At 38.5% G+C, this 22,333-nt stretch overlaps 1 protein-coding gene across 2 annotated transcripts in view; it reads left to right on the top strand.

Moving 5' to 3' along the window:
* Positions 1–3,594: 3,594 nt before the first annotated feature.
* tbc1d15 (TBC1 domain family, member 15) overlaps positions 3,595–22,333 on the top strand; it is a 36,371-nt gene continuing 17,632 nt past the window's right edge. The window contains exons 1-6 of one of the 2 annotated variants that reach the window (XM_052030216.1): positions 3,620–3,646; positions 7,876–7,971; positions 10,933–10,984; positions 12,701–12,775; positions 14,862–15,003; positions 15,158–15,371. In XM_052030216.1, coding sequence (XP_051886176.1) covers positions 14,922–15,003; positions 15,158–15,371 — 296 coding nt within the window. In that variant the 5' untranslated portion in view covers positions 3,620–3,646; positions 7,876–7,971; positions 10,933–10,984; positions 12,701–12,775; positions 14,862–14,921. Of the gene's footprint in view, positions 3,647–7,875; positions 7,972–10,932; positions 10,985–12,700; positions 12,776–14,861; positions 15,004–15,157; positions 15,372–22,333 lie in introns of both variants that reach the window. The other variant, XM_052030215.1, reaches the window with a different exon arrangement.

Genomic DNA, 22,333 nt, shown 5'->3' with positions numbered 1-22,333 from the left:
ACTTCCTGTACACAATTATACTTCCTGTGAGCAAAAATAGTCCAGTTAATATGTGGCAGCTGGCATTAATGGCCAACAACATAGTCCTAAATAAAAATAGAAATTACTAGTAATGCTCAGCAAGTCAGATGGTGTCTGTGGAATGACAAAAACTGATTTAATACTTCATGTTATGACCTTCCAAACCAACTAGGAAAAATTAGAAAGCAAGTACATGGGAAATCAAAAAGAACTGTAGATGCTGTAAATCTAAGACAAACATAGAAAATGCTGGAAATACTCAGCAGGTCAGGCCACATCTGTGGGAAGAGAAACAGTCAATATTTCAGGTAGAAGACCCTTCATCAGAACGTTGACTTTCTCTTCTCACAGATGTGACCTGACCTGCTGAGTATTTCCAGCATTTTCTGTTTTTTTTAGGAAGCAAGTGTGTTTTCAATTGCAGAAAAGAAGGGAGGGGTTGGAGATCAAGAGAACCAATGATGTAAACAGTGATGTTGCCAGCTGAGAGGGTGTTGATGACTCGTTAATTGCAAATGATCTGTCAGGGGGTGGGGTCAATCTTAAATAGATGAATGAGGACAGGGTAGAAACAACATGAACTGCGAGATGTGGAACACAGAAGTGGTGGAAATCTGAAATAAAGTATGCGAGGAAGACAAAAACAGTTTAATGACCTTTCAGCAGAACTGGCCGGTTCTGATAAAGGATGGTGATAATTCAGTGTTGAGTTCTGATGGTTATAACATTCTTAGAGGATGAGATGCTGTTCCTTCAGGTTACGATGGGCTTTGGTGGATGCTGTAGGAAGGCAAAGATATGCAATGGTATGGCATTAAGGGCCCTTCAATTCATCCTTCAACAGATGTTTAACCAGTCCTGATTCACCACAACCCTTCTGTGCCTGGCTGAACTCGTTCTGATATTGAAAATTTCTCTTTACTCAACTCCTCCAAATTAAATGAGGACTTTCAAGGATCCTTGTGGTAAATGTTGTACATTCCTGCTTTCAATCCCACCCAGGGCCCCTCTCTCACCTCTTCTAGTGCAAAGATTATTCCTGATCTCATAGAGAACTTGAAAGTTTCATCACCTTTGTTGCAGTCACACTCATGTCGTTTGTCTCTTCCCTTTATCAAATTTTATCAGAATTCTGAACCAATCACCTCTTCCACATCCACTTCCCGGTGGTGCTGTCACATTCTCGAACCCTTAATTCTACCTCTTAAGTGGGCCCTTAATTCTACCGTTCACTTCTATCTCTAGCTGTTAAGACAATATTCTATTTTTATTTTAGCATTTCTATTTGCATTATACTTTGCACCATTCCATCGTTTTGTGCTCACCACTGTATGTATTGTTGTATTTATTATTACCTTGTACCTTGGTGTATATGACAATGAAGTATTTCATTGCACCTTGGTGTATGTGACAATAAACTAATCTGAACCTCCTTTCTTCATTTCAGGAAATAGATGAGCAACCAATATCCATTAAAAGCCTGCAGACTCACCTGTCTATTTTAACTGTACCTCCTCACATCCTGCTCATGAGGAAACTGGTCTGTTGGTTTCTCTGGTTCCTTCATTATCTGTGCAGATGATGACATCTTCCACACCCTGTGCTTTCAAGAGGTCTTTTTCCTTAAATGTGGCTTCCCCTTCATCACACTTAACAGGGTTGTTAATAGCATCTGTTCCATTACCAACTTTCTGCTTTCACCCACTCTTCTGCCATCCACACCAAGGATAGAGATCCCTTTCTCCTCACCTTCCACCCCACCAGCCTCCACATTTCTCCAGTGGATCACCCTCCATAATTTCCAACACTGCAAACACGATAATCTCACCAGACGCAGCTTCCTATTTCCTCCCTTTTCTGAAGGGACCCTCATCTCCATAAATCTTAGTTCACTTTTCCATCTTCATTAACATTCACTCACAGTACTTTCTCACAGCACTTCCATGCAACTTCGGGATACATAATTCCTGATTCTTTTACCACTTTCCTGCAATCCAGGGACCCAAACACTCCCTCCAAGTGAAACCATATTTCACTTCCACTTCTTCCAATTCACTGTACTACATTTGGTACTCATGCTGTTGATTGCTATACATTGAAGAAACTGAGTAAGATTGGGTGACTGCTTTGCAGAACAGTGTGCAAGGGAGACTCTGAGCTTTCAGTTGTCTGTGGCATTAACCATCTCGTTCCAAATCTGATCTGTCTTTGCCCTCTTACACTAATCTAATGAAGCCAAACGTAAGCTCGAGCAACAGCATCTGCTATCTTGCCAAGGCTGCTCCGATAAAAGGTCATCAACAATAACAATGTTTAAGAAGCTTTTAGACAGACACATGAACAGGCAGGGAATAGAGGGATACAGGCCATGTACAGGCAGTTGGGATTCATTAGATTGGCTTCATGGTCAACACACACTATGCTGGACTGAAGGGCCTGTTTCTGTGCTGTACTGTTCCAGACTTCAAAGTCAAGTTTATTGTCATTTGCGCAAGAATGTGTATGCACAAATGCAACGAAAAACCTACTTGCAGTAGCATCCGAAGCGCAAAGCATCAGATGCACAACATTCACAATAAATTATGCAAAATTATACAAGAAAGAATGCAATTAGAACAAAAATAAAACAAAGTGCATTGTAGTGCAAGGTGGTCATAGCGCTGCTATACTGAGGTAGTGATTAGGCTTGTGTAGGTTGGTTCGAGAACTGAATGGTGGACGGGATGTAGCTGTTCTTGAACCTGGTGGAGTGGGACTTCAGGTTCTGAACCTCCTGCCCAGTGGTAGCTGCGAGAAGATGGCATGGCCCATATGGCAGGGACCTTTGAAGAAAGATGTTCCCTTTTTGAGACATCACCTCATGTGGATACTTCCTTTGGTGGGAAGAGACGTGCCAGTGATGCATTAGGCTGAGTCCACTACTCTCTGTAGCTTCTTACATTCCTGTACATTCGAATTGCCGTACCAGACCATGATGCAACCAGTCAAGATACTTTCAACAGTACATCTGTAGAAGTTTGTTAGAGTGTTCGGTGACAAGCCGAACCTCCTTAACCTTCTAAGAAAGTAAAGATGCTGGTACACCTTCCTTGTGATTGCATCAATGTGCTGGGGTGAGGATAGATCATCCAATATGTTAACACCCAGCAAGTTAAAGCTGCTGACCCTCGCCACAACCGATCCCCCAATGAACACTGGGGCCTTCCCCTTCCTGAAGTCAGCAATCAGTTCTTTAGTTTCGGTATTTTCAAATACTTGCTGCGTATTCTCTGTTTTTCCATCAGAATTCCAGCATCCACATTGCTGTGGCATTATCGGGTTAAAACAAACACCATGAGGGGAGCTACCAAGGCCAGGAGCAAGCTCCCCAACAACCACGTTCATCCGCAATTGCGCCAACTTGCCACCGGGGTGCGCCAGCCGTGGCGGCGGAGGGAGCGTCGCTGTGGCGGCTGCCCGCCGGCTGCGGGCGCCCATCTTACAGCCCGGTCGCCCGCCGGATCGGTCGGGGAGGCGGTGCGCGCGCAGCGCAACGGCTGTTTCCCCCCCCACCCCCCCTCCCACCCGCCGAGGCACGTGAGTGCGTTACGTCACCACAGGCGGCATCATGGCGGCGGCGGGGAAGGTAGTGTTTGTGCTGCGCTTGTTCCCTCTACCTCCGGCCCTGGCGTCACCCGGACCGATCGGGGAGGGCGCCCCGCGGTTTACGGCGTTATTTGCCGGATTCATTTGGGCTTCTTGCTGTGTCGCTGGAGGAGGGAGGGCTTTGCTTTCTTGTAAACAAGCCACGCCGGGGTGAAGCTGGGAGGCAGATCTGTGTTGACAAGTTGTTAGTGGAAGTGCCACGAGTGCAGGCAACACCTGCTGGTGCGGCAGGCACCAGCCTTTTACACCCCCTTCCTCCTCCCCCCTCCCTGCAACCTGTTTGTCAGCCCCATGGGCGAGCAGGGCTGCAGGATTTCCTGATATACATTTCACAGTGGAGTTGTAAGAGTCAGCACTCGTCCTGTTGGAAGTGGCCGTTGACTTGGATTTGTTACGTTGAAAAATATTGCAGCTGTATGATCCTCACATTAGAAAAGTGCATGAGAGGGAAAGAACGGTTGATTGGGTCCCCCCGAATACTGTATACCTTCTTAAGTCTTCACTTGGTAGCTGTTTGACAATGAAACCAGAACGATTTCAAACTCTTCCCAAAATTTGAGAATGGTTCCTACTGATTGGAGGTTATCAAATGTAACCTTATCTAAGAAGAGAGAAAACAGTTAATCTGAAATCAGAAGTAGGGAAAATGGTAGTCTATTATGAAGGGTAGCATGGCAATTAGAAAATAAAATTGGTAAATTGATTTATGACTGTCACATGTGCAATATTGCAGAGTCAACATAGATGATGTTTGCTTCACTCTCTTTAAACTCACCAGGGCCTTGCTCCTTTGAAGGTCACCAGAGCCCTGGTTCCACACTCCTTTTAAACTCACTGGCTTCCTGTTCCCTTTAAACTTACCAGAGCTCTGTTCCAATGCTCCTTTCAGACTCACCAGGAACTTCTTTCCTATGCACATTTTGAACTCTCTGGATATTGTTTCCCACACTCCCGATAAATTTAGCTGATTCACTGTTAAATTTATTATACATTGTTAAATGCATAACATCTTTAAAAAAACTGAATTATAATTGTCTTGGCATATGATAGAAGTAATATCCAATGGTCTAGAAAATCTGCCAATCCATCACTGCCGAAGTCTTGAGGTTGCCAAATTTTTGGAGTTTTACAGTATCTAGACTTGACTGTTGCAATGCTGTTCCAGCCAGTTTCCATTCTTCTTCATACCTTAAACTTAGTATCCTCTAGACATCTATTAATGTCCTAATGTGTATTATATCTTATGCATACATTATATCTGTATTTTGCTTCTAATAACACAGTGTCTTAATTTTACAATTCTCCCTTTCCCAATCCCTTCATGATCTTATTCTTCTTAACTCCACAATCTCTTCTAGCCTGTATTGCTGCATTTGCAGTCCTCTGATTCTTTCATTTTAATTCATTTGCCAAGGGCCTACCTAAACTCTGGAAATCCCCCTCTAAACCTCTGTTTCATCCTTTAAGATACTTTCCCCAATTCTTTCCTTATGATTCAGCATCAGTTATTTTTGTGCAAAATGTTTTGGGGAATTTTCCTGTGTTAAAGGTTCTTTATAAATGGTGATAGTGTTAGGTAGTATGAAGTAAAGTTGGTGGAGGCAGGTAAAGTATTGGTATTGGCAATTTGGGCCAAATGGCTTCTTTATGCTGTTGTTTAAAAAAAAATTAGATATATTTCGCAATCAAACAAAATTTCACCTTATGTCCCCTTATAACTTGGCAAAATGACCCAGTGTACTTTACATAACCATTAATAGCCAGAATTTGGCATCTATTATGATTGAATGTATAGATTCTGACACTATTTTGGATGTTGTTGAGGGGCAGCAATTAGATTCCAGGTAAGCCCTTTGTTTTCCTCATATTTGGGCTATTGCAGGAAAGTGATGCTGAGGTAAAAGATCAGCCATGATCTTATTGAATAGCAGAGCAAACGTGAGAGGCTGAATGGCTTTTAGCAAATTGGAGAAAGTCACCGGCAGATGCTTGTATGACACCAGTGTTAACCATGTGAATGGATGGTAGAAATGTAAATGAGGTAAGATGGGTGAAACAGGTGTGATGTCTTCAGAGGAGGAGAAAGAGCAGATCAGCTGAATTTCAGCTAGCATTGGTCAAGATGTGGTGCAGAAGACATGTCCAGACTGCCTTAAATAAGCAGCAAGTTATTGGCAGCCATCACTCAGGTTTCCAGTCAATTTATTTCATATGAACAAGTGTTTCTCTATTAGATTGGCAATAAGTCGATACTACAACGTAATATTTTGCCAAAGTCACTGAATAGGTTGAAATTACACATCTCCACATCCCTCCATGGCCTTAGCAGCAGACGCCTCACCTGAGTCCTCACAGTTTAGTCCATGAAAACCAGTTGAATTTGCACTTGCAGAGCTGGATTTTCTTTAATTTGTTCAAAATTTCTGGGCAACACCAGCAAGGCCAACATTTGTTGTCCATTCTTAACTTCCTTTGTGCAGGTGACAATAGGTTAGTCTTCAATTGTTGCAGTCCATTTGAAAAAGGAACTTTTGAGTTGTAGTTAGGCTGGGAACTGCATGGTTTTGACCAGTGACAATAAAGGAATGGCAATATACTTCCACATCAGGATGTATGGCATGGAAAGGAACTTGGAGATGATGGAATTCATATGAGCTTGTTTTTCACAGATTTAGTAGCCTTGTTCAGTGTGCAGGTGGTGCCCACTCTAGCCAAAGTGGTTGAGAAAATGAATGTTTAAGGTGATGAGAGGGTGCCAGTCTAGAGCTGCTTCAGTATTGTTGAAACTGCTTTCATCCAAATGGATGAAGATTAGTCCATCACACTTCTTACCTGTGTTTTATCAATGTAGATGATGAAAAAGCTTTGGGGGAAGTGCTACGAACTGGAGGATAGTGGCTTCTGTTCAGGAGGTTAGCCAGTCAGACCTGAATGCTTATGCTGTGACTTGCTGTTTATGTGGCTTGTCTAGTTAATTTTCAGTTCCCCAGAAGCTGCTGTGGTATCAAGGGTAGTTACTCTTGCCTCACCTTTGGAATTAGCTCTTTTCCATGTTTGGACCTTCTTTGATATTGGGGATTATAGAAAGAAGTTCATGAGAGATTTGATAATGGCAATGTTATTTTGTACAAAAGGTATCTGGTTAGACCTCTAATCAGAGATGATTATTACCTGGCATTTGTGTGGCATCTATGTTGTTTGTGATTTTTATGACTGTGCATGAATGTTATCTGGGCATTACTCTATATGGGAAAAAAATTACTGCATGATTTAGGAGATTGAAATGGAAATCAACACTGAATTTATGAATGAAGTTACCTGCTTCAGATTTTATGCTAGAGAAAAGACAAATAGTAAAGTAGCTGAAGATGGTTGGATTTAGGACACTTCCCTTTAATGTGGCTGAGATGAATGGCTTTCAGCAATCACAGCCAACGTCCTTTATGATAGGTATGATTGCACCCTTAGAAAGTTTCTTCTTTCTCTTCTATCCCCCCACCCACATGCAGTAAAACTCCGATAATCCACCATCCCATTCTGATGGTTCGGTATTTGGCTATACCTCAGCTGAGATTGTTATCACTAAAGTTTTAGATTCAGATTCACGTTAGTTTGTTGTCACATACGTCAGGGTGCAATGAAACTTCTTGCTCGCGTGAAGCTCACAGAGTAAGCCATATACGTTGTAATAATAAATACAACAACAAAAATAACAATGAGTGCAAAACAACAGAATGGTGCAAAGGTTGTAGTGCAAATCTGAAGTAGTGCAAAAAGAAATGCTAAAGTGACAATAATGGAATAACCAAGAGAGGTAGAATTAAGAGTCCAAAGATGTGGCAGCACCACTGACAAGTGGGTATGAAAGAGATGATTGGATTAGAAGTCTGATAGCAGTGGGGAAGAAACTGTTGTTAAGTCTGGATGTCCTAGCTTTTAAGTTCCTGTATCTTCTCCCAGAAGATAGAAAAGAGAAAAGGGAATGGCCAGGATTGCAGGCATCCTTGATGATACTATTAGCCTTCCTGAAACAATGCACTGTGTAGGTGGACTGGATGGAAGGAAGTGATGAGCCTGTGATGCTCACTCATTTTAGTTTAGCTCAGTTCAATTTAACTCAATTTTGTTACAGTTGAAAATGAGGCATAATTTTGGATATATGCAGTGTTTTCAATCATACACAGTTCTGTTCCACCTTTGTTCTTCCAGGTTGTATACGAACAAGATGGTGTGTTCATTCATTCATACTCTGAAAGAAATGGTGAACAAGATACACTTCCTGGAATTCTGAGGTTAATTGATAAGGTATTTGAGCTAATAAATTTGTTTTTCTAGTTGCATGTTTATAACAGAAGTATTTGGATTTGATTATGCTATTCTATGAATTAAGGGGAAAAGCTATTCATATTTTAGAGTCTGTAATTTGGGGAGAACCTCAGGTGTTTTAATATAACTAACTGTTGAGGTCTTGTGTGTTCCTTTTCCTATCAGGTGTACAATAGAAATTTTTTAAAGAGAAAGCTTTATATGTTAAACTGGTATCTCATTAAAAGTTTAAAAATTACAATTCAAAATTTAAAATTACAATTACTGAGGACAAAAGTATGATGTTTCTTTGTTGCTTTCTGTGATGACAAATCCAGTGGTGCTTGTGATATAAATTTAACAAGAAGTTACATTCCATTTTTTTTTCAATCTTATTTTTGTGATCAAAGATTCCTTAGAAATGAAGTAATCAAAAACTAGGTCTAATGTCACAATAAGATGTACACAATATAGAAAAGTGTTGAAATCTGAGATTAGATTGTATTTCAGAGTAAATTCTGTTGCGAACTTGCTACCCTGTAACTGCAGTTGACCATTTCACTGAAAATGTATACAGTTTTATGTGTCTCAATAGAATGATTGACTTTGACCACTGTTATATACACCCACCTGTAGATGGTTCCTGGCCCAACAAGTCACATAGCTGTCTGCTGGAGAAAATTCATCCAGTATTCCAATAGGATGTTAATGTCATTTAAGTAGTTCCATGCAAGTAGAACCCATTTCTCATGCATTCAGTTGCTTAATTGATTTCCTGATCTAGAATGCAGCTTTTTGTTTTGACATGTGTTTCAGCGAAGGGAAATACTGCACCCTAAGATTTAATACAGCACCTCTTGATTGTGTGTACATGGCAGGGAGACCTGAAACTATGCAGGGAATTTTTTTGATTTGCTTTCTTGTTTTGAAAAGAAGCCGCAAAGCTCTCTTGGTCTGCTGTAGAAGCTGTTACCACAGCCTTGAGATTAGGTGGTGTGAAAATATGCATACCAAAGACTGAACATAGATTTCTGCAGCACCATATTGGCATTACACCGATGTTTCAAATCTTCAGTGTATTTTTCACCATCTGCCTCTATGTTATGTATTTACAAATAGGATGCTCTCTACTTATTGCTAATGTGTACTCCATTCATCATTTCAGTGCCATCCATTATTGTTTGCTCGTCTACATAAAATATAGGTTCCATTAAAAGTCGCCTTTTTTAATAGAATATGTAACTAGTAGCTTGAAGTAATATGAAAATTAGATATTGAACTATCTTGGAGGTCATGGGGAAATTTTGTGCAGGGATGTGTTGAGAAGTGACTTTGGAGAACCTTCCAAAAAAAAAGCAAGTTGGGCATCTAAGATATGGTATAGCTTTTCCAAATTTTCTGTATTATAGCTCCACAAGTTGAACGTACTTAATAAGGAGAAAAAATTGCTTTGAGACAATCAAAGGTTGTGAAATGCACTCCAGGACAATCTGAAGTTGTGAAAAAGTGTTATGGATGTACAGGCTTTCAATTCATCTGTTGGGAATCTTATAAATGTGGTCAGGAAAGGCTGCAAAGGATGAGAGATAACTGACAAAGAGGCAGCAGGTATCAATGAAATTAATGCTTGATTTTGGATAATTGTACTATCTGTCTAAAAGACCAAGTTCAGAATTCTCAAGGTAAAAAAGTGATGTCATTTCCCAGAACTTAAATATTAATGTTTAATTATTATGATAACTGAAACAAGCCACAAAAAGGAAGTAAGTGGTCTCTGAGAGGAAACAGGCAGTTAATATCTGTTATTTCACAATTTATAATGAAATTTCCTATGTAGTCGTTATAGATTTTCTTTTATATAGCAGAAAGCTATGTAAATATTTCACCGTCACAATTAATGAACTATGTGATTCACAAAAGTTTTTTTTAATCGTAACTGGAGTTCCTATTATTCTTACAAGTGAAGACCTACGTGTTTTTCATAATTTACATGATCACATTTTCCCACTGAATTTATTGTATCATCTTAAAATTGTGGTGCACAGCATGCAGCTGTCTACAAGCTGTCATATCTACAAGCAATTTCTTTATGACATGTCCTGGAACCCCTGATGTGGCCACAAAGACTGGGTAGTTGCCATACATTTCTGTAGAAGATGTGTAAATATCTGTGTTTCATGGAACATCTCCAAACCCTGACATGCCTGCTTTCTGCTCCATTGGATGCAGCAGGTATACTCTGCTGATGATTCCCAGTATTTTGGCCATCTGGTGAACTCTCTTTTTCTAAAATCTTGCTTAGATTCTCTGCCACTGACAGTACAATCCTTGTTTTGAATTTCTCATCCATTACACTTAAACAGAGTAGTCAGTGTTACTGACCACTTGCTAGGGAGTTCTCATTTGCCTTGTTTAGGTTTTATATTGAGCATTTTGTGACACATCAAGGTGGCTTGACCCATGTGTGGACTTGAAGGAGGAAGGTTCGTTAGTGCCTAAATAACTATTAACAGGAGGTAGTAACTAGGTATTGGCATAATCTTCTGATTATGTCATGGTCATGAAAGAACTACTGTTAGTGCATTGTAGTTGGAGCATTTTCATCTGTTGCACAAGATGGGAAAACTTGGAGGTTATGGTCTTCAGCACGAGTGGACAGGCTCTGGACTAAGGAGCCTTGGGAAAGGGTACGACAAATACCATTATAATTGCAATTGTTGTGATAATTAAAATTTAATTTAAAGCAGTGACTAGTTTAAAATTATTGCTGGTTGGCTCTAAAATCATTTCAATCAAATTATGCTGTAATGCTGATAAAAACATAAATAATTATTCCCTGCTATATAAATAAGGCAACCATTATTGGCCGCTTATTGTTTGGTAGCAGTCCTGATGTACACTGAATGTTATAAGACTCAAGCATTTATGTCAAAAGTGAATGGAATTTTTAAATAAAAACAGATTCTGCTGGAAGAACTCAGCTCATCAGGCAGCATCTTTGGAGAAAGAAGAGGTAAAATATTCACAGCACTTTTTGTTTTCTTTTTCTAAAATTTATCTCTTCATGCACGTGCCTAAGAATATCTGTATTTGGTTATGTGGAAGATATTTCACGTGAGCATTCCTCAAAAGTGATTCTGACTACCTGTTTGGCCCTTGCTGCAAAAAAAATTGCACACTGCTTTCGTGGAATCTTTGTGAAAACTTTTGGTTAAAAGCCTTTGTCTTTTGCAAAAAGCTAGATTTGGGCTTGACACTTTTCCCCAGAGCTCCAATTCTATGCTAAAGCACACAGCAGTTTGAACATGTGCAGTGAACCTAATTATTGAAGATGAATCAGTAGCAAATGGTAGAAAGCCTGTCTATAACAAAATTTTCTTAGTTTGTTCTTAAAATATAGAAATAATAACTTTATTTTCTCAAAAGCTTTATTTTATTAAAATTTATAAGTAATGAAATGAAGAGAATGTGATGTGCATAAGAGAAGGAAATTACTGTACTAATTAAACACACCCCTTTTAGCGTGTGTCAAAAGTTATTATCTTTGGGGAGGGGGGAGTGGAGAGAGGGAGAGAGTAATGTGTTGTTCCTTACCTTAATTTGGAAATTGTTGTGACCTGCATTTATGTTTTATTGTTGATTGGCAAATATAATCACTCTCATCAACTGATTGACCACACACACACACACACACACACACACACACACACACACACACACACACACACACACACACAATGCAATCAGAATTATCAGCATTTTCTGGTGATTGTATAACCTTATCATAATGCTGCCAAGGCCTAGATCCATCTTCCAGTGGCAACTTGCACTTGTATAGTGCTTCTGATGTAAAACTTCACAAGCTTCTTCACAGAGTTGTTATGAAACAAAATAAAAAGTTGTTTGGGCAAGTGATTGAAAACGTGATCAAGAGACAAATTTTAAGGACTGTCTAAAGTTACCAGGGAGAATTTCAGGAAGAAGATTCAAAAGTTTAACATAGACAGTTGATGGGAAGGCTATTTGTGGTGGAATGCTGAAAATTTGTGATGCACAGAAGTCAGCATTGAATCAAATACAGAATTGAAAGGCTGGAGGGATTTGCAAAGAAAAAGAGGGAGAAGGAATATGAAAACACTATAGAGAATTTTAGCAATAAATATGGACATTTGACACTCGAAACTATTTGTAATATTTCTCAAAATTTAATGTATTTACTTGTTTCTTATTGAAACTGCATAAGATTCCTGCATGATTAAGTTTCTTTATCATATTATAAAGTACATGCAAGAAATGTGCAATATAATTAACTGCTGAATTAATTACTCACCATTTCAGACATGAAATATATCCATGAAACTTCATGCACAATTAAGATATCTTTATTAGTCACATGTATATCGAAACACACAGTGAAATGCATCTTTTGCGTAGAGTGTTCTGGGGGCAGCCCACAAGTGTTGCCACGCTTCTGGCGCCAACATAGCATGCCCACAACTTCCTAACCCATATGTCTTTGGAACGTGGGAGGAAACCAGAGCACCCGGAGGAAACCCACGCGGACACGAGGAGAACGTACAAACTCCTTATAGACAACAGCCGGAATTGAACCCAGGCCGCTGGCATTGTAATAGCATAACGCTAACCGCTCCACTTCTGTTCAAATTTAAAATTCACTTTTATTGCCAAAACCATTTTCACAAGTGGATGCCTCATGTTTTTTTTGCAGGGTTCAGGAGCTGTAGTGGATTGGACACCAGTGGATGACTCCTTGGATTCATCGAATATTTTTTTTGCAGGAAAGGTAATATAGAATACTCTTAAATTACTTCAAATTAATTTGATGTTTTTGGTGAAGTCTTGACAGAAGCAGTATCTGTATACTGGTTCTGTTATGTCTAAGTACAGTTATAGAATATTTTTGTAGCATAGTTTTGTGCCATAAAGTAATTAATTAGCTAATCTCCATCTGTACATCTGCTGTTATCTGAATGATCTTTTTGCAGTGGTTAAAAAAAGTAATTGCTATGTTGATTATGTGATCTTTCCACATGTTCAATAATATATCTTGCTAACAGAGCAGGATCTCACTTTTTCAATCCTTTGATAACTAAAGTTCCAACTTTGCTAAGGTTCATATTTCCCATGATTTTTTTTAACCAATTCATAGGTAGTGAACATCACTGCCAGGCCAACATTTATTGCCCATCCTGAATTTTCCCTGGATTGAGTGGCTAGTTAGGCCTTTTCATGGGATAGTTTAGAGTTAACCACGCTGCTTCAGGACACTGACCACAAATAGGCCTGACTGGGTAGACATAAGATTTGCTTCTTTGAAGGACTGCAGTTAACCAAATGACAATCTGAAAATTGTACAGTTACATTTTCTAATACTGACTTTTTATTCCTGGTTTACTTGAATTTAAAATCCCCAGATCAGCAGTCCAGGCCTCTGGATACCAGTACATTAATTTAACCAGTATTCTATATTGCTGAATTACTTATAGTAACAAAAATAATAAAAGCTTATCCTTATGCTTATAAATAGATCTTGGTCTATTTTACTTTGTCAGCGTAGGTTACAATAATTGTTTTTGTTTTAAAAATACTTCCTTATTTAGGAATCTCTCAACTTTTTGATGTAATTCATGTCTCCTCTTTGAAATTATTAACTTGTTTTAATGTGGTATAAACTGCAATCATGTTCTATCTAAGTATATTCAACTCCTAAATAAATTATCAATTGTTCCAGGCTCAGGAAAAAATGAAAACCAGAAAACTTTATCCATAGGTTCACTACTGTGCATCATTATTCAATTTTAAAAGTGAAGTAAAACCTGTTACATGAAGCATTTTCATCGTTTAGCTGATGGTGTCTGGTACCTTATGCTTTTGGAAACGTTTAGAAGACTGGAGGATATTGTAGTTCAAGAGGACTTATTGCAAGTTGAAGTATGGTTAGCAGTTTGGGTTAATCTGATAATTATAGGATTGGGGAGGAGACCCTTAGAATGTTGAGTTCTGAGATGGTAAAGGACAATTGACATTTGAAGATGCCAGATGATGAATCAGAGGTGAGCAAATTTATGAAATTGGAAGTGGGCAGACTTTGTGATGGTCAGGACATGGATGGAAGCTCAGCAGTGTATGAATAAACTGAAGTATGGACAGTATAAACTATACCTGTGGTGATTATTAGAATCAGTGACAAGGTGTGGAGTTTCAAATAGGACGAATGACACTGATCACAGAAAATTAAAGTTAGCACTTAGAAAATTGCTGGATGGATTTTGAAAAGGAGGGAGATGCTGGTATTTGGAAGCTGACATGTTTAAGGCAAAAGTGGGATTAAAGATGTAGCAGTAGTTTGTAAAGACATAGGGAATAAAAAGCACAGTTTTCTTTGAGCAAGGAATGGTGATGGCCTCCTAGAAGGGGGATCATCTATAAATTCAGATAGAATGGGGGCCAAAAATACATATTTAATGTTTGTAAGTGAATAGTAATGTAACTACTGAAATATCATGAAAACATGTTTTATAATTCCCATATTTTCCTGTGTGAGCACCTAGAAAATTTGAAACATTGTAAATTAGTTATTAAACTATTGGCTCAAGTGCTACAGATTAAAAACCTGCTAGTTTCCTGCTGTTCAAAGCTAAATGTGGGTTTCAAATTGCATAACGATGTTTATTTTATTATATATTATATTTTTTTTAACTTTGAAAATTCCTTTGAGAAGACCATAGTTACTCTCTCCCATAACTTCATTGTTTTGTGCTGTGAACAAAGGACGTAAATATGTATGTACTTATCTGTATACATTTCAGTGAGAAATAACTAAAAGGAATAAAAACTGATGTATTTCATGTTTATTGAAATTCTTCTAGGATTCCAGTTCAGTTGTTGAATGGACTCAGCCATCTAAGGAAAAAACTTCCAGACATACAATGCATCAAGTTAGTTGTGAAGCTGAATGGGATATGCTTAATACAGTTTCCTTCAAAAAAAAGCCCTTTGTGAATAGTGATGGTATGTACAATATTTACACAATGCATTAAAAAGCATAGTTCTATCATTGGTGGAAATAAAATTTTCTATTGTTTTCTGTTTTTATTTCACATTTCCAACATCTGCAGCAGTTTCCTTTTGCGTTTCATTCATATATTCTGTTTAATGTTTTCAGATGATTCGGCGTATACCATCAGTAAAAGAAGCAAATGGGCATTCTCCTTTAGCCTGACTGATCTGCAGTCCATCAAAATAAGTACAGAAGACATGGGCTGGTCATACGTGGTATTTTGCCTTTGGGATAATACCTTTCTGCCAGCTCTTCATTTTCATCATGGTGGCAGCAATGATTTACTCCAGTGCCTTAAGGGATATATTCTTCTTCATGAGTAAGTACTGAAAAGATGTTTTAAAAAAAAAGAACCAACTTTAAGGTTCATGCACATTTACTATATTTTTTGAATTTTATATACATTGCAGCACTTATTAATACAGTTTGGCTAATATTTTTAAATTATTTTCTATGTTGCTAATTGAATTATTTCTTGGTCTTCCCTGCTGAAATAAAAGACCCTACCTTTTTAAAGTACCCTAACTGTAATAGTATTTTATATTAATCATGCAGTATGCTGTAGTCTTTCATTATCACAACACTATATTTGTTTTCTTAGAATATTTACTTAATTACTGTACACATAAAGACATAAAGTAACCAAGTCCATGGGGACATGGTGGTGACCAGCCATGATTTGCTATTCCTTCATTGCTAGATCCAAATGCTAAAACTGTGGGAGTATTGGTGAAGGTACTTTCATTGCACTGTTCAGTCGGGAGTTCTGGGTCTGAGACTTGGTGATGATGAAGAAGCAGCAATATATTGCCAGGTTAGGATGGTGTGAGACCTGGAGCATAACATGCAGGTGGTGGTGTTGTATCCATGCATCTGCTGCCCTTGTCCTTCTTGCAAGTAGGAATTGTTGGTTTGGATGGAGTCCTATCGTAGTCACCTTGGCAAGTCTCTGCTGTGCATTTTTTGGATGGTGTACACTGCAGACACGGTGCATTGGTGGTGGAGAGAATGAATGTTTAATGTAGTGGATGGTATGCCAATCAAGTGGGCTGTTTTGTTCTGAATGATGTCAAGTTTCTTAATGTTTTTGCAGCTGTATTCATCCAAGCAAGTGGTGAGTATTTTGTCTTGTTCTTAATGTGTGGCTTGTAGATGGTGAGAAAAAATTGTGGTATTAGGAGGTAAGTTATGACTGCTGGATACTCTCCCTCAGACTTGCTGTTGAAGCCATAGTATTTATGTAGCTAGTCCAGGTGAGCTTCTGGTCCTTGGTGATTTCCCTGCACCACCCCCACATCCTCTTGAGGATGTTACTGGTTGAGGGCTTGACAATGGTAATACCACTGCATGTCAAGGGAAGGTAATTAGACCCCCCCTCTTGGTGGAGATGGTCATTGGCTAGCAGTTTTGTTATACAATGTTGTTTGCCACTTTTCCAATCTGTGCCTAAATGTTTTCTAGGTCTTGTTGCATGCTGGCATTGATTGCTTCATTTGCTGAGGAGCAATGCAGTCATTGTAATCATACAATCATTGGTAAACATCTTCACTTCTGTCCTTATGATGGAAGGAACATTAATGATGAAGTAGCTGAAGATGGTTAGGCTTAGGACATTGCCTTGACAGGCTCTTGCAAGTTATGTTCTATAGCTGGGATGATTGACCACCAATAGTCACAGTCATCTTCCTTTATGTGAAGTATAATTCTAACCACTAGAGTGTTTCATCTATGATGCCCACTGATATAATTTTTACCAGGGCTTCTTGATGCCTCACTTTATCAAATGCTGCCTTGATATCAATGACAGTCACTCCCATTTCACTTCAGGAATTTAACTCTTTGGTCCATGTTTGGATCAAGGCTGCGACGAGGTCTGGAGTTGAGTGCTCCTGGTGAAACCCAAACTTGGAGAGTAATCCTACTTAAAGGTGTCATCAACAGTTCTGTCATCACGATGCTTATAATTGAGATGAACTGATTGAATGGCAATTAGCCTTATTGGATTGTCGTGCTTTTTATGAACAGGATCTGCCTGTGCAGTTTTTCACATTGTTGGACAAATACTGGTGTAGCAATTTAACTGGAAGGACTTGGACAGAAGTGAAGCTACCTCTGGAGTGCTGGGATATTGTCTAGATTCCATAGCCTTTGATGTATCCAATGCTCTCCGCTGCTTTCTGACATCATGAAATTGGCTGGAGACTGACTTCTGTAATGGTGGGGATCTCAGGACAAACTGATATGGATCATCTACTTTGAACTTGTAGCTGAATGTATTGAATGAGTACAGGATCAAGGTGGTTTATTACTCAGGTTGGCTTGCTCACTGCCTGGCTGCTATATCGTTCAAAACTTAGCTGTCTCTGTCATTGGTGATGCTGGCACACCAGTCTTGGTGATGTACATTGATATCTATGGCATTCTTGCTTTCAATTCTGCTTCCAAGAACACTGATTGAGAGAGGATGGTAGGTGTCAATACGGACGAAATTTCGTTGACCTTGTTTGACCAGACACCTTGAGACTTCAAGGGTTCTGGATTTGAAAAGCTACTCCCTCCTCCATGTATACCACTGTGAACCTTCACCTCTAGCCAGTTTGTCCTGCTGCTGGGACTGGACATATCTTAGGATTGTGATCAAGCGATCTGGGATATTGTATGTATGCCATGATTCAGTAAATACAGCTCTGTCAGGCTCCTACGTGACTAGTCTTTGGGAAGCTCTCCCAATTTATGCCAGCCTTAGATTTTCATGAGGAGAAGACTTTGCAAACTCTACTGGGCTGAGACCAACTTTGCCATCTCTAAGTTTAGTGTCTAGGTTGGGTGCTCTGTGTTCTTTAAAGTTTTATCCTTTTTCTGTTGTAATGCAGTGGTTATGATATAACTGAATTGCTTTCAGATGGTGGTTAACCACATTGCTGCAGGTGTGGAGTCAAGTTAAAGCCAGATTGGGTAAGGATAGCAGCTTTCCTCCCTTGAAGGGCAATTTTGAATCAGATGGGTTTTTTCAACAATCAGGCAGTTTCATGGTTAACATTATTGTGTTTAGTTTTAATTTTAAAACTAAATTACTTGTGACTGAATTAAATTCCAGTGCTACCATTGTGGGTTAGGATTAGGATTAGGATTGAAGTTGCAGTTTTGGATTATTAGTTCAAGTGTCTGGATTATTAGTCTGGTAATTCAACTGTTGCAGGGCCACTTATATAAAAAGCTCAGTTTTATTTCCTTCCCAAGATCAAAGAAAAAATGCTGATAAGATTCATTTTTTTAAATGGATTGGGGGAAAGGAACATCACATGACTTTTATTTCCCAGTTTTAAAATAATGGGTTTAATGAAAAGAAGGCAGAGACATGGAATAATGTTCATAGAGCAAATGTGTAGTTTTTGAGGAGTTTCAGGTTAGTGAAATTATAGCTTGGCAGTAACTTCACAAAGATATTGATTTTTGTATCAGTATTTTTATAGATACTGATTTTGAATCTCAGAACCTTGACCATACCTGGATGCAGTTGATTTACTCATAGCTGCTGCACATTGGCTTACTGGTTTCTTCAAGCCTATTCTTACTAAGCTTATCTAGGACACAAAACACAGCCACAGCCTACATCCATGCCAGTGGCTGCAAGTCGATATTACATACCTAGGAATCAAATCATTGATGAAAGTGTTGTAGCAGAAACCCCATTCTAAATCTGGACCTTTCTGAGCAGGTATGTAAAACAAAAGCTAAAGGTTTTTCTCCGTATTCTGTATGGCAGGGAAAAGCAGCGATTTGGTAGATTCTGAACATCTTTTGACTTTCTTAAAGTGGGGAAGAGCGTGACTAATGAAAATTTTAAAGTAACATGAGAATTGGCCAGCATTTGGCAAGGTCTGGTGAAGAATGAAATTTCCTCTATATGTGATACATTGTTGTTGAATGCTATGATGTGGACGATGCATCTAAAATAGCCTGAGAGACTCATTAAGTGGAAGTTGCCACGGTCAGTAATGAGAAGCATTTGAATATATATTTGGTTTATCTTCTGGGAAAACTATTGATATTTTTGAGGGAATACAGTAAAACTCTGATAATCCAGAGCATTTGGGACTTTGGTAGTGCCGAACGGGCAGATTTTAATGTTGCAACACACTTTTAGTTTACATTTTTTGGATGGTACACAGTAATATAATAAATGTTAACAGTCAGAAAGCAGATTCACAGTTGGAAAAGCTGGTTTCCAAATAAAAAGCTGATACATAATGAAAGATTCTGGGATAGAGTTTTTCATTAATTCTGAATATCTTTCTCCTTCTTATGGAATTATTTCAATCTCAAAAGGAAAATAATTCTTCCATCAATTACTGTATTTCCCGCTTTTAATGTTTGAACTAACATATTCATGCAAATTGTCACTTCAAAATCTGATAGTTTGAAAATACTTGTGAGGATTTAACATATGGTATTGTCATTGCCACTAGTGTTGTGCAGCTAGGAACGCAGCTATATTGCCAGGTGTGTATGGACATAATTTCAGACCCTGGTCTAATGTGACTACAGAGTGAAGAGTGTGACCACCTCTTGTGAAAGGAGTTTAGTTTGATTCTTCCACGTTATTTAAAGATGGTGTCAGGGCAGATATGAAGAGTTATAAGAGATATGTTGGACCTCCTGGGAATATAATAAATGTAAGCAACAGAATCACTCCTCCCAGCATTTGAAAAATAGACTGACTGGGAACAGAACTATGTGGGCTAATACCTACATGGAATTTTATCTTAATGGTGGAATGCGGATTTGAAACTCCCACTCACAATAGAATTATGATATCAGTACCTTTGGAAACTATTAGTTTTCGTCAGCTATTGCAAATGACTGCTGCCTAAGACAATCTTCTTGGGTACATTGAATCCACCTGCCATTATTCAGCATTTAAATTGCTCTGAAGTAAAATGAAGTGATGGCATTAATTTTCAAATATTCACAAATCTTCAGGCAGCAAGCTATAATTGGCAATTGAATTAAAAAATCAGTTTATATGAGAATATTTTTGCTAAGTTCATTGAATTCTCCATGTTCAAGAGGAATTGCTATTTAGAGAATGAATTTGTAAGAAAAGTATGTAGCCATTGATATTTGAGAGGAAATATTTCATCATTTTCTTTGTTCAAAGTTTAATAAATGCTTGCAAATGCTATTTTTCTATGTATCTTATTGATGCCCGTATCCTCCATCAGTCATATTTAATATATTCTGGTCTGAAAGACACTTTCATCAAATGTAATCACAAAGTGCGATCAGCAATCTAACTAACAGTCACAAAGATGTATTCCAGTTTAATATTGATATTGTACATTCTTGTTTTGGTGTTGATAAAGGTTGGTGGTATAGGGGGAGACTGACATCTCTGTGTACTTTTTATGCTGAAAAATACCATTTTCCCCTTTGATTTTTCTTTCCCCCTCTCACCTCAGATCATTAATATAATTGCGCCACTACAAGCTGTAAATGTTAAATCTGTTAATATTCATTAACTTCAAATATGTTCAATCTCTTGGTAAAATTTGGATGGCATATGTTTCTTCTGAGCTATGAGAAGTGATCCAAGTTTTCCAGATCTCACTGTGACTTTTATTATTAGAAAGTGCTATTTTACAGTGGGCATAAATTGGCAGAGGACCTTGGTCTTGTGGATGCTATCCTCTAATATCTTTCAGTGAGGAAGTCACTGATAGTTTGGAGTTTGAGCTCCGAGCATGCACAAACACAAGCATCACCTACATACAACAGCTCAGCCACAGAGATTTGGGTGACTTTATTTCTGGAGTGTGGATGCTGTAAATTGAATATTTTCCCATAAGTTGAATATTTTCCCTTAAATTCTGAGGATTAGCTTCACTCCCCTTGCAGTCTGGGCAAGCCGAGACTATTAAGGGAGTAGAGCCACAATTTGAAATTGTGGCACCAGTAGGAATGGAAAATTCATATTAAGCAGAAGATGGGACCCAAATGCACAATGTTTAGATATGCTTTGAAGTAAAGGGGCCTGTGGGAATGATCAAGGAATTAAACAGTGAAGCAAATAAGCAACAAAATTAAGTTAGGTATTAAGCATGATCTAAAGTTGCAAAAGTGCTTTTTTTTAATGGAAGTTTAAGTAAAACTGGCCTAATAGACCTTTCAATACCTTCATTTGTTTTTTGTTAACATGGTAACATCTGTTTTCTCATGTTAAATTCTAAGCCCACATTCCAGAAGGGTTCCTGACTTCCAACCATATCATTTTTCCATTTTGTAAGGAGATCTAGAACTGAGTGACCTCAGCAGAACCTGCACTGGTTATTGTTAAGTAGATGTCACTTGATAGCTTTCTCAGTGACTTCCATTACTTCAGTTATGATTGAGAATAGATTGATTAGACTAACTGGCTAAATTCTGTTTTTATGGAATCGTCAAATTTGAGCAATATTTTACATTGTTTGGTAGATGCCAGTATTCTAACTGCTGAAACAACTTGGCTAGAGAAGTGGCTAGCTATGATGCAGGAATATTCAGCAGTACATTTGCAATGTTGCTGTAGCCTGTTGATTTTCATATGTTCATTGCACTCAGCTCATTCTTGATATCACATGGAAAGAATGAAAGTGACTGAAGACTGGCATCTGCAAAGGTAAATACCTCTGGAGGCCAAAGTGAATTATCCATTCAGTAATTCCAGCTGAAATTGGTTGCAAACATTGATGTTTTGTTTGCTCTCTTGTGCTGAGAACCACTATCACTGTGAATGGGTGGGTTTACGTAGGCTCCTCCTCCAATAAGCACTTGAATTTCCCACTGTCCTTCATGACTGCGTTGCAGGACTATAGAACTTTGAGTGCTTTCCTGATTGTGATTACATTTAGCTCTCTCTGTAGTATGTATATTGATGGAGTACAATTCTGCTGTTTCTGATGGCCCAAAATGTCCAATTGAAGTCCAATTTTGAACTGTGCAATCAGTTCTAAATCTATCCTATTAAGAACATTGGTATTATCACCCGAGGAATAAGGTCTGCTCAGTGTGAAGACGGCACTTATTTCCCACATTTGCTGTACTGTTCAATCTTATCAATATGACCTTAGATAAATGGATCTGTGACAAGGCCGATGTTTTTCCTCATGTTAGTTCTATCACTCCCTGCCAGAGAGCAAATCTGGCAGCTTTAACCTTCAAAATATATTCAGTTCCCTTCAGCTTGAAGGAGGGAGTTGTTTCTTTTGGCTCCCTTCTTCCCCAAAAGATTGCAAGTGATCC

The sequence above is a fragment of the Pristis pectinata genome, chromosome 15 (assembly GCF_009764475.1).
Source record: "Pristis pectinata isolate sPriPec2 chromosome 15, sPriPec2.1.pri, whole genome shotgun sequence".
NCBI classification, from domain to species: domain Eukaryota; kingdom Metazoa; phylum Chordata; class Chondrichthyes; order Rhinopristiformes; family Pristidae; genus Pristis; species Pristis pectinata.
The sequence above is the reverse complement of the archived record's forward strand: the minus strand, read 5'-3'. Positions and strand labels throughout refer to the sequence as shown.